The 10,471-nt window shown below is 32.8% G+C and overlaps 1 protein-coding gene across 10 annotated transcripts in view; it reads right to left on the bottom strand.

Annotated features, from left to right (window-relative positions):
- The window catches only part of Cdh8 (cadherin 8), a 382,630-nt gene that overhangs the window by 17,829 nt on the left and 354,330 nt on the right, over nucleotides 1-10,471 (bottom strand). For 4 of the 10 annotated variants that reach the window (XM_004843115.4, XM_004843117.4, XM_087205636.1 and 1 more), the window contains 2 exons: nucleotides 7,271-7,522; nucleotides 3,740-5,822 (listed from right to left, as the gene is read on the bottom strand). In XM_004843115.4, the coding sequence (XP_004843172.1) occupies nucleotides 5,329-5,822; nucleotides 7,271-7,522 (746 nt within the window). In that variant the 3' untranslated portion in view covers nucleotides 3,740-5,328. Of the gene's footprint in view, nucleotides 1-3,739; nucleotides 5,823-7,270; nucleotides 7,523-10,471 lie in introns of those variants that run through there. The other 6 variants (XM_004843118.4, XM_087205660.1, XR_015449028.1 and 3 more) reach the window with 5 other exon arrangements.

The following is a 10,471-nucleotide window of genomic DNA, read 5'->3' as shown; positions in this document are numbered from 1 at the left end:
CTCACTTATTCTATGTATAATTTAATCATGGAAAACTCCATAAGGATTGTCTGAGTCACTTTCTGGTCACCAACAAACTTGCCATAATATATGCTATACTAGAGTGCCCTATGAGCACCCCATTTCTGAATCTTCTGAGTGCTCAAACATGCTGTTAATCTTTATATGTGATTATTTTTCAAAACTTATTTACCACTTTGTTTCCAGAAAAACTGGCTTCTTTTGCAATTGTTGTTCAGTTCCCATACTTAAAAAAAAAACCCTAAATTTTAAAACTATTCCTCCCTGAAGCTTTCTTGAGTTTTGCCAATTGCAGTACTTTGCTTCCTCCTTGGTGCTTCCATAGCACAATGTTTAGCTCATTTTTGTTCTTTTATAAGTTATTTTAAAGGTAGGAAATAAAAATGCTCTGCAGAGTGAGTTTGGGGCAAGTAAAAGTAGGAAAAGAAATATACTCTACAGCATGAGGGCAGGCCACCATGCAAGAGAGAAAAAACACAGTTGCCTAGTTCATTTTCTATTTCCTCTCCTTGGACAACTTACATTATAATTTTAGATGAAATTCTTTAGTAGAATGTAAAAGGACTTTGATGTCTGGCAAACTAAAGTCTAAGCATGGATTTAAATGGTATTTAATCATAGGCAAATAGTGTCTCAACAACTAGCTTAGTGATGATTAGTTTCACTTTATAAAGGTGAAAAGTTTGGAGATACCATCACATTTAATGCTCTCATATCAGATATAAAGCTTAACTCTTGCACTGATTGATTCTTAATAAATTTTGTGGACTAAATTCTTGTATCTTAGTCCATCAAGACAAAGGGATTTTTAATTGCATATACCCTATGATACTAGGACTGAGCCCAAAATACTAGGGCTAGAATATCTCAAATATTAAGAATATATTACTTAATCCATAATTATTTGTTGACTATAAGTAAAATATTAAAATAATATATATTTTAATGAGAGACAATGTAAATATTATCCTCTACAACCATTATCATATAGAGCAATTAATAATGGCAAAAATATATAACCAACATGAGCCAACGGAGTAACATCGCAAAGAAACTTCATATAGCAAATAAAACTGTATTGAAATTGAAGAAACATAAAAATATATGGGTAAATATTTCCTACAAAATATATTCTACAATTATTTTCTCCACAGAAATACAATGATACAAAAACATCTAAACCAGCTTCATGCTGTTATGAATTTAATTCGATTCCCAGGAATTATGAGTGATTATTTTGTTCACAAATATAATTTTCACTTAAAACCCTTTACCCTTAGTCAAATTGCTTTCACATTCAAGGTTAGATTCAGCAAACAAAAAGTGACCATTCCAGGTTTGGGTGGTGTGTATGATTGTGAAATGAAATCTTAATTATTATAACTTAATTATTTCTATGTATGTGTATACATGTGTGGATATAAATGTAAGAATGTGTATGTATATTCCTTTTAATGTTGATATTCATGTTTAAATTGTGCACTTATATAGCTTTTAAAGTAATACCCACTGCTACCTTATCTTTTTGACTGACAATGATGGGATTTCAGTCATGCTCAACCTTTCCGACAGTGCCAGTGATGGGATTTTTTGAAATCTTATTACTAGTTGCACTGCCTTGATCTCAGATGGAACTTTCAATCAAAAAGGCAATCAGAAGGTTATACATTCGTGAGATTCCCTGCAAAGCCAGTGATCGCATAATACAACTTGTTGGAAGGGACTACTTGCCTCCGGTCCTTATGTGGCTATAAAGAGTAATTGGCTACTTAGCTCTCAGCACCCGCTTTTCCTTCTGCAAAGTATAGCATAGCCCATCACTCTGTTGAATCTCAGTGTGGAATCTGGCTGCTCCTGGGAGATTTCTAAGTCTCATGCAGAGACTTGTCTTACTTTAAGCATATGATTAAGCAACTCTCCCAAAGGCACATTTGTCTATTTTCTAAGCATTCTAGCTTTACTGGTGATACCAGTGAATTTAAGGTTTTTCAAAAATTTATTTTAGATATACATACACACTTACCCATGCATTTTGCCAAAATATTTTCAAAGCAAATTTCATATCCTAGAATTCACAATTTTATGAGGCCAGGGTAACACATGAATTTAATTCATAGCATATAATAATTGTCCTACTATAAACTATTTTTCAACTTGCAATAACTGCACTCATAAAAATCATTGTAAGAAACAGCACCTTCACACTCTATATGTATATGGAAGTCTAAGAGAGATTAAAAAACCTACTGACTAAAGAAGCATTGTATGCAAAAAAAACCACACACACACATATATATATGATAAAAATTAATATTAATGGGACAGAAAAAATACACAGACATATAAATAATCACTTTAATAAAGTTAAAAAGTATATTAATTAAACTAAGCATGAAATAAGTTCTAAAAAGTTTGAACCTCATTCATCTTGTATGTTTAGGGAAGTCCTGTTAAGTCTTTTACTAAATGAAAAGCTTCAGTCAAATGGAGCTGTGTGCATGTGTGTGTGTGTGTGTGTGTGTGTGTGTGTGTGTCTTCAGACATACTTTTAAATTTAGGCTACTCTAAAAGCATTGTTCATAGAATATATCACTAACATGAATACAGTATTATCCGCTTCACCCCATATTACAAAACCTAAACTTGGCTTTTATGCACAAAATGCTAGAATGGTCACTGTAAAAAGTCAATAAGGGATATTTATCTCTTTTCCCAGGCAAAATAATTTTAAAACAAGATATGGACAGGTGATATACCAGACATTATCTCCCAACCACAAAAAACAATCATCTGCTGATTATCCTACTAATTACCAACATTGTAGGATATAGATTTCATATTCCTGAAAAGCAATAGTGTGATATTTGTGTTAGATATGACACTTCTCTGCAAAATGAATAGAACTAAGTCTGATGTGCAAGAAATAAAAACATTTCTCCTTGATTTAAAGCGTGTAAGATAGTTGGAATATTGCTATTAATTATTACTATAATACTATTAATAATTTATATTCACCAAGTACTTGCTTTGGACACTGTGCTACATAGTATATTTAAAAGTCATTTTGGTTCTTCATCTGACTTCAATAAAGTGTTGATAGTTATTAAATTCATAGTATAATATTCAAATATTTGGTTTCTGTCACAGTGGAGGCAGCTTACAGAAGTTGCTGTCTTCATTTTCTAAACCAAACCCATGCTTGTCTTAGGCAGCTCCCAGTCAGTGAGTGAGGTGGCAGCTGATTAGAGCCTATTTTTCCCAGCGTGGTCCTTTTCTAGTGGACAATCTTTCTCTGAGCATGGGCAGATCTGCATTGCAGTCTAAGGCTCTCTTGCCAAAACTCATTATCTGATTCCTTTTTTTTTCCCCAAGTTTTAGATCTATAATCTTATTTGAAGGATTTCCCTACCCAATACTGTTTCTTTTATTTCTTTTGTGTTTTTCTTCTAATACTGCCTCAGTCTCTGCTTCCAGAAGCAACCAAATGACACAGCGAAACTAGCTTTTAGGTTCTCCACCTTCCTTTATGTAACTGCTGATGTCTTGTTATTTGTTCATTATCAAGCCATTTATCTTCTGTATTTTTTATAATAAAGACTCTTACAAATAAAAGTAGGTCCTTGGGATGGTTTAGTTAAATATTTTAGAATTTTAGTTAGAGTCGATAATACTGTTAAAAGGTCTTCATTTAGCTGGAAAAAAAATGATGACAACAAAAGTATTTATAAAAATATATTTCACAAAGTAGGAAACAATACAGGAGTTTCTCTGAATACAATACATGGAGTAAATAAACAACATTGCATTAAAGCAAAGTAGAAAATTAAAATGATCTGCATGTAATACTTGAATTTTATCATACATTTCTACTCCTAAATGGCAGGTTTGCATTACAAATTAAATATGCTCACATCTTCTAGTGCTGTTCTTTTTTGTTTTTTTTTCTTCTGTGATCTAAGACGTTCTGTGCATCACCATGATTAGGGACAGAGTGCTAAAAACATAAGCAGTAAAATTATGTACAAATCTGTTCCTGCTCTAAAATAGTGGGGACAATTTGAAGCAAGTTTCTCGGGCAGGGCTTTATATAGGTATCTAAAAGTCTAGACTTTAAATATTCACAGGAATCAATATACTTTCTGATGTTTGTGCTTGTAGTAAAAACATCAAATACTAGGATTATGAACAAAATAGAAAAAGTCCAAAAGTTTCTCTGGGAAAATGCTGTTCCTGCCATCACCAGTCACAATAACACTTTCTACTCTACAGAGACTATTAGCTCTCCTTTTGATAATATTGCCTGCCATACTTATCAAAATGTACATGTATTAAACATTCATTGTATATATATATTTATATAAAACAATCTAAAGGATTATTAATGGATATAATTTAGGGTTTTTTTCCATATAGTCCCTTAATCTACAGATTACCAACTTAATAAATAAAGCATTAATGGACATCAATAAAATATTTATTTTGAGGATTAAACAAATAAATCCACGCACTAGCAATAAAACCTTCTGTGTCTTATGTAGTCCACTGTGGGATACAGTTTATCTTTGTGTCCTTGTGGAAGAAGATGAAGTGGAGGGAACGAGGAATCCTGCTTCTAAAAACAAGTCTGTTTGAATGGGATTTCTCTCCTCCCACCACTGAGTTGGCAATGCCCACCCTGGAATGGATTACAAACGTGAATATTTTAAGGCTTGACACAATATTTAAAGATGCTATTCAGTCTCTAGTGAGTGGTGCCAACAATTATGTACAATGTGTGGTCACCGTACCGTATAATCTAGGAGGCCTCCCAAATCTCCAAAAAAGTCATAATGTACAGCAGACCAAGTATTGCTTTATCATTTGTGACGGGATCCTTATTGGTGAAAGGGAAAAACCCATTTGCATTCATAAAAATCCTTGCAGAAGACATAACAGCAGCAGATTCCTTGCAGGTCCATTTTTCTAAGAAAGCACCTTTTAATTTTGATTTTTCCTCTTTTTTAAACCATTTCTCTAAGCATTAGCTAGGATCCCAATCTTTGTCTGTGGCAGTCAGGTAAATATCAAATATTCAAAAACTTCTAGACACTCCACATACTTAATTCACACTCCACAAGATTTATAACCTCCTAACATATACTTTTTATTTTTATTATTTTTGGTTCAACATTAAAATGTGGTTGAGTTTATAGATGAACGGTGCTAAACTTGCCTCTAAAACAAATAGCCACATTGGTTGTATCTAAGGGGAGTGACCCTAGAATATTACAGAATGCTCAGTTCCATTGACTTATTTATGATCCACTGTCAAGTTTCTTTGTCACTTTCACCAACAGAGTAGAGTTCGCCCAGTCTCTTAAAGCGGGGACCCCAGTCACTGAGGTAGTCAAAATTCTGGTCTGAGTCTGATGTGGTGGACTCCAAGGAGCTGAGAGAGCCAGCCACAGACCCTCGGCCTTCATAGCCATAAATTTGAATGGAGTCATATGGTGGGGCCGTGGGGTCATTATCTGCCTCATGCAGCCTTACATTTATAAATTCATCGACATCAACACCATTTGGAACTGGTGCAAGCCCTTGCCTTGGCATAAACTGCAAATCTGGTTTAATATCCTTACGGGGTAAAAATCCATTAATTCCATCTGGGTTTTGTAAAGTTGCAATGTCAAAAGCCTCTGTGTCCTCCTCCCCTCCTCCTTCGTCATCATAGCGAATGATGTTTTCTCGAACATCTTCATCATCTTTGATAATCAATGGTTCATTTTTGTGTCTCCTCAGAGTTACAAACAGCACCACAATGACTGTAGGAAAAAAATCCCAAGTGACAATTAGCCAAAGGAACATAACCTTTTACAAGCAGCATATCATATAGGCTAAGAGAGGAATTTCAAGAAACTTACGATCATAAAACTTGAATAACCCTTATTGAGGAATTAAACTAAACCCCCTTATGAAGGATGAACACTGAATTTTGAATAAAAATTATTTCAGATTACTTCTGCTTATTAAATGATGATTTGGCTTAGTGGTTCTGCCACTTGCCTCACAAGTGTGAAGACCCGAGTTCGATCCCTGGTACCAAAAAAAAAAAAAAAAAAAAATGATGATGGAGGTAGGATAAATGGACAAGTTTGCATATGGTAGTGGTGAGAGCTACATTTCATACTGGTATCAATTCCAGGGTGAGTGGTGTGAAACGAAAAATAGCAGGAGTAGCATGACTAACTTGCTATGTACCTGGGGAAATCATTTCATACCCTTTGCTTCTGTGTATATTATCTGTTAAAAAAAAAGTAAACTAGATTCTATCTAGTGTATTTTGTGTTTTATAATTCTTCAAATCCTGCAATTATTATTAATTTTTGCACAGAAATGAATGTCAAAATTGTATAGGCATCTTTTCTTGGATGAAGGCTTGAACTTCTTTGCCTTCCAAGGTTGCCCTAAGGGGGGGGAAAGAAAGAGTGCATACCTACATAAGCAGATCAACTACACCAAACTTGGAATAAAATGTCAGGAAAGTGATGCCAAATCTGGGGCACTGGGTGAGCAAGACAGATGTAAATGGGAAAAGAGTAACTGACACCATCTTTAAAGTGTTGTATTGTTCAAGAACAAGATAAGATAAAAGCTTTCTGAAACATTTTTCTACCATCTAATCTCACTTTTATAATTAGATTTTTAATGGAAGAATTATGAAGCTTTCCGTTAATTTGCAATCTTCATTTTAATTTGATGATAATGCTAATTAAAACAACATTGGAACTCGAAGTTATTTTGAGGGAATCATAATTTTTGTCAGCCTGTGTGTTTTGTTTTTATCTCACCAAACTTTGGGATCTGATAGACTCAAGAAAACATAATATAGAATGTTTCAATTCAACAGTAATGTGAGCATATGATAGTTTTCTATTTCAGTAAAATGGTGGGTAGCAGAATATTTAGAGGTCTTCTTATATAATAGATTCTGTTGTAAGTACAGAAATGCTCATCACCATTTCCACTAGTAATATGCTTTTTTATGCTTTGTAAATCTTTTCACTGGTGATGGGATGGAAAAAGACACTAAAAGTCCTCTCTCTCTTCATTTCCTCTTAGTGACCTCAGAGTGTGAGAAAAAAAGAGAGAGAGAGTTTCTCTTCCTTAAAAGAATGCTGATTCCTGGCCAGGTTAGAGTTTGCTCTCCTTATTTACAATCATTTATGAACCAGAAAAAATGCTGACATCAAGATATGAAGGAAATACGTACCTAGCAACAAAATGATGCACGCTAATATGGCAATTAAGGCGCCCATACTAAGTCCAATGGGAAGGACATAAGCTTCAACATTACAAGACTGGACAACACCATCATTGCTGCAGCCACAGACCCGGATGGTTAGAGTGCTGGTGCTGCTAAGTGGAGGATTCCCACTATCACTGATTATGATTGGTAAAAGATAGACTTCTTGCTTCTGGCGGTTGAATCCATTATGCTTTGCCAAAATGCTGAGAGAATTATCTGGAAAAAGTGAAAATTACAATCAATTGCATCATTTCAAAATGGCTGCCTAACCAATATTTGTTTTCCTAGTTCATAAGTCCTCTGTACACCTTGAGAAAATTCCAACTCCCTTAGACTCCGCAGGCTCTCTCTAACTTCCTTCGTCCCATTCTTCCAATTACCATGAACCAAAATATTCACTCCACAACAGGATAAATGAATGTAACCTCATTACAAACTAATGGTGTTTTATCATTACCTTATAAATAAAAAATATTATTTTATAAAATAATCTACAAAAGGTTCTTGCAAAAGATGCACATGATCCCATGTCTCCATAAATGCATAAGTAAATTATTTTTTCTTTCATTTAGATTAATAAGATATTCAGCATTGTTGACTGGATAGAATTTCACCATTTTTTAAAGATTTGTTTCAGAAGCTCTTTATTAAAATATAGACTGTATGTTAAGATGGCACACAAACAGACGTACTTTTTTAGACTCCCATAGGAACATAAAAAGTCAATAATGCCCTAGAAGTGTATACTAAGATTTAGCAAAAGCCCAATTTATTGCCAATTAAAGGAGATATACCACATATAGTAAACTTTTGTAAATAAATTTGTGTACAATGCTTACATGTAAGAAAAAGTGATAAGTCAAAAAAAAAGTTCGTTTTGCATGTCAGTTAGATGGCACTAGATATTAGTTATCTGGACAATAAGTGAGAACATTTAAGCAGTACTTAAGGAAAAACTGCAGTTCGAACCAAAACTAGTCAGTAAAATGTTCCATGCTAGCCCTATACTTCTTAATTCACCCCCAAGAGGAATTTTTTGCTGTTCTTCATCCCATCTCATGAACTACAGTCAGACTATATATATGGATATATATAGATATATATTGTTAAGCTATTTTCTCACGTTGAATAATGAAAAACATAAACACTTAAAAAAGAAACTGATTATCTCAACTGGTATTTTAGTCAAGAGCAAATAAAAAGAAATTGGTCACTGTGTGTAATTTTATTTGGGTAAAATATTTCAATTGTTATTTCAATTTTTTTTCCAAGAATGACAAATTCCCAGGCCTTGGAATATTGAACTACTACATTTTTACATATTTTGCATTTTTTTGCATATTAAAACAGTGACTTTGCACCATTTCTGTCATTTGTGGTCATCACTGCCCTAATGGCTTACAAGATAGTCAAAGAGATATTTCATTCAAATGTTAAGTCTTACCATAGAGTATTAGATTAGGAGTTCAGGAAAATCTGACAAGCATTAACAAAACTAGATGTATAATTATGTCTTTTTCTTCTATTTAAGATATAAACATGCCTACAATCTCATACTAGCGGAACAGAAAAAAGTGTCTTGAGGTAACCATCTTTTTTAAAATTTCTTCTAGTTGTGCCTCACTATACGGTAATTTGCAGAGTAAAAAGAGATTTCTGGTGGGGTTAAACAATGATATACTAAATTATCCAGTAATCTGTATTTCCCCAATCTAGAAGGAAATATCAGTAAACTAAAAGCAAAGGACTATTACCTCAAAAGAGATATAAAATATATAGTTGTGCTATATTTTCAGAAGTGTATGACAAGTTTGAGTATAGTTAATTAGTGCACAGAACATTTGTGGTTGATTTCATATTCCATAGTTTAAAACAGATGATGGGAATTGTTCTTCAAGAAGCAATTAATAAAATAACAGTGGGGCTTTTGTCTTTTTGTGGTTGACATTATTTATAGGAAAAAGTATTGTTGCATACTCTTTGTAGTCTATCATGATAATTTAGGAGCTGCAGCAGGAATGCTGTTTGTTGCAGAACAAAGCCATTTCCTTTTTACTTTGAAAAGTATTGGTGACTCCAATACTAAAGTTATAGTCATTTTCTTTTACTAATTTTGAAATTTGCATGTTTTCCCCTTTCTACATACAGGAAACTATTGAGAGAATAAAAGAATTCTATTAGTCATTTTTATTAAATTTCGTGTGTCAGCTTCAGGCAACAACAATTTCCTATTTGTCCACTACTTTTTTTTCACCATTTTGTATTTTTTTTTGTATTTCTATAGATTATAAATTCACTGAGTTTTTGAGTTGGCCAAATGAAATTATCATTTTTATACATATAAAATCTGTATAAAATAACAGTTCACACTGTTCAACATAATGTTTTTTAAATACATATTTAATATTACATATAGCAAATAACCTCTTTGGACCTTCCACTTAAAAACTGTGTTACTTTTTCATTTCTTCAAAATTTTAATTTTAATATAGTACATTTTATCAATCTGTTATAACCACTTTTTAAGATCTATTTTGAAAATTCCTCATTCTATAAATTATCTTTCATAATACTACCTCTCTGGTATAGATTGGATGGAATTGATTTTTTCTATGACAATAATTGACTTTCTCACAGTTAATTATGGAATAATACCCTTTATCTGTTCGAAAATGCTTATTTCTCACAAATTTTTCTACATTTTCATTCTTTTAAGACACGTCTATCTTGTTCCAACAGTCTGTTTTCCTAACCCTGAATTAATAGCTCCCTGTTTATATATGAATATATCATAATGACTTTAAATGTAGCAGGGCATTTTTCCTCTACAAATTGTCAAAATATTTATGTTATTCTCACTTGTTTCATATTCTCTGATAAGCACAGACTTAGGTTATCAAGCCCTACAAAAATTCCTAAAAAATTGGTAAAATTATATTAAAATATCAACCGATTTTGAGAGCCTTGAAAACTCTATGCTTATTAGTCTTATATATCATTCTCATTGTTTATTTTCTTTACTATGTCAATAAACTTCATATTTTAGCTACAAGGAAGTTTTTTACCATTTTTACTGAGCTTATTGTTGGTATTGCATTTACTTTTTTCTATAGTAAACTTTTCTAAAATTAGTTACATATGGAAGAATTATATTTTTGATGCATT

This window comes from Heterocephalus glaber, unplaced genomic scaffold, assembly GCF_053883595.1.
Source record: "Heterocephalus glaber isolate CG9 unplaced genomic scaffold, H.glaber_assembly_v1.0 deba00000071, whole genome shotgun sequence".
NCBI classification, from domain to species: domain Eukaryota; kingdom Metazoa; phylum Chordata; class Mammalia; order Rodentia; family Bathyergidae; genus Heterocephalus; species Heterocephalus glaber.
The sequence above is the reverse complement of the archived record's forward strand: the minus strand, read 5'-3'. Positions and strand labels throughout refer to the sequence as shown.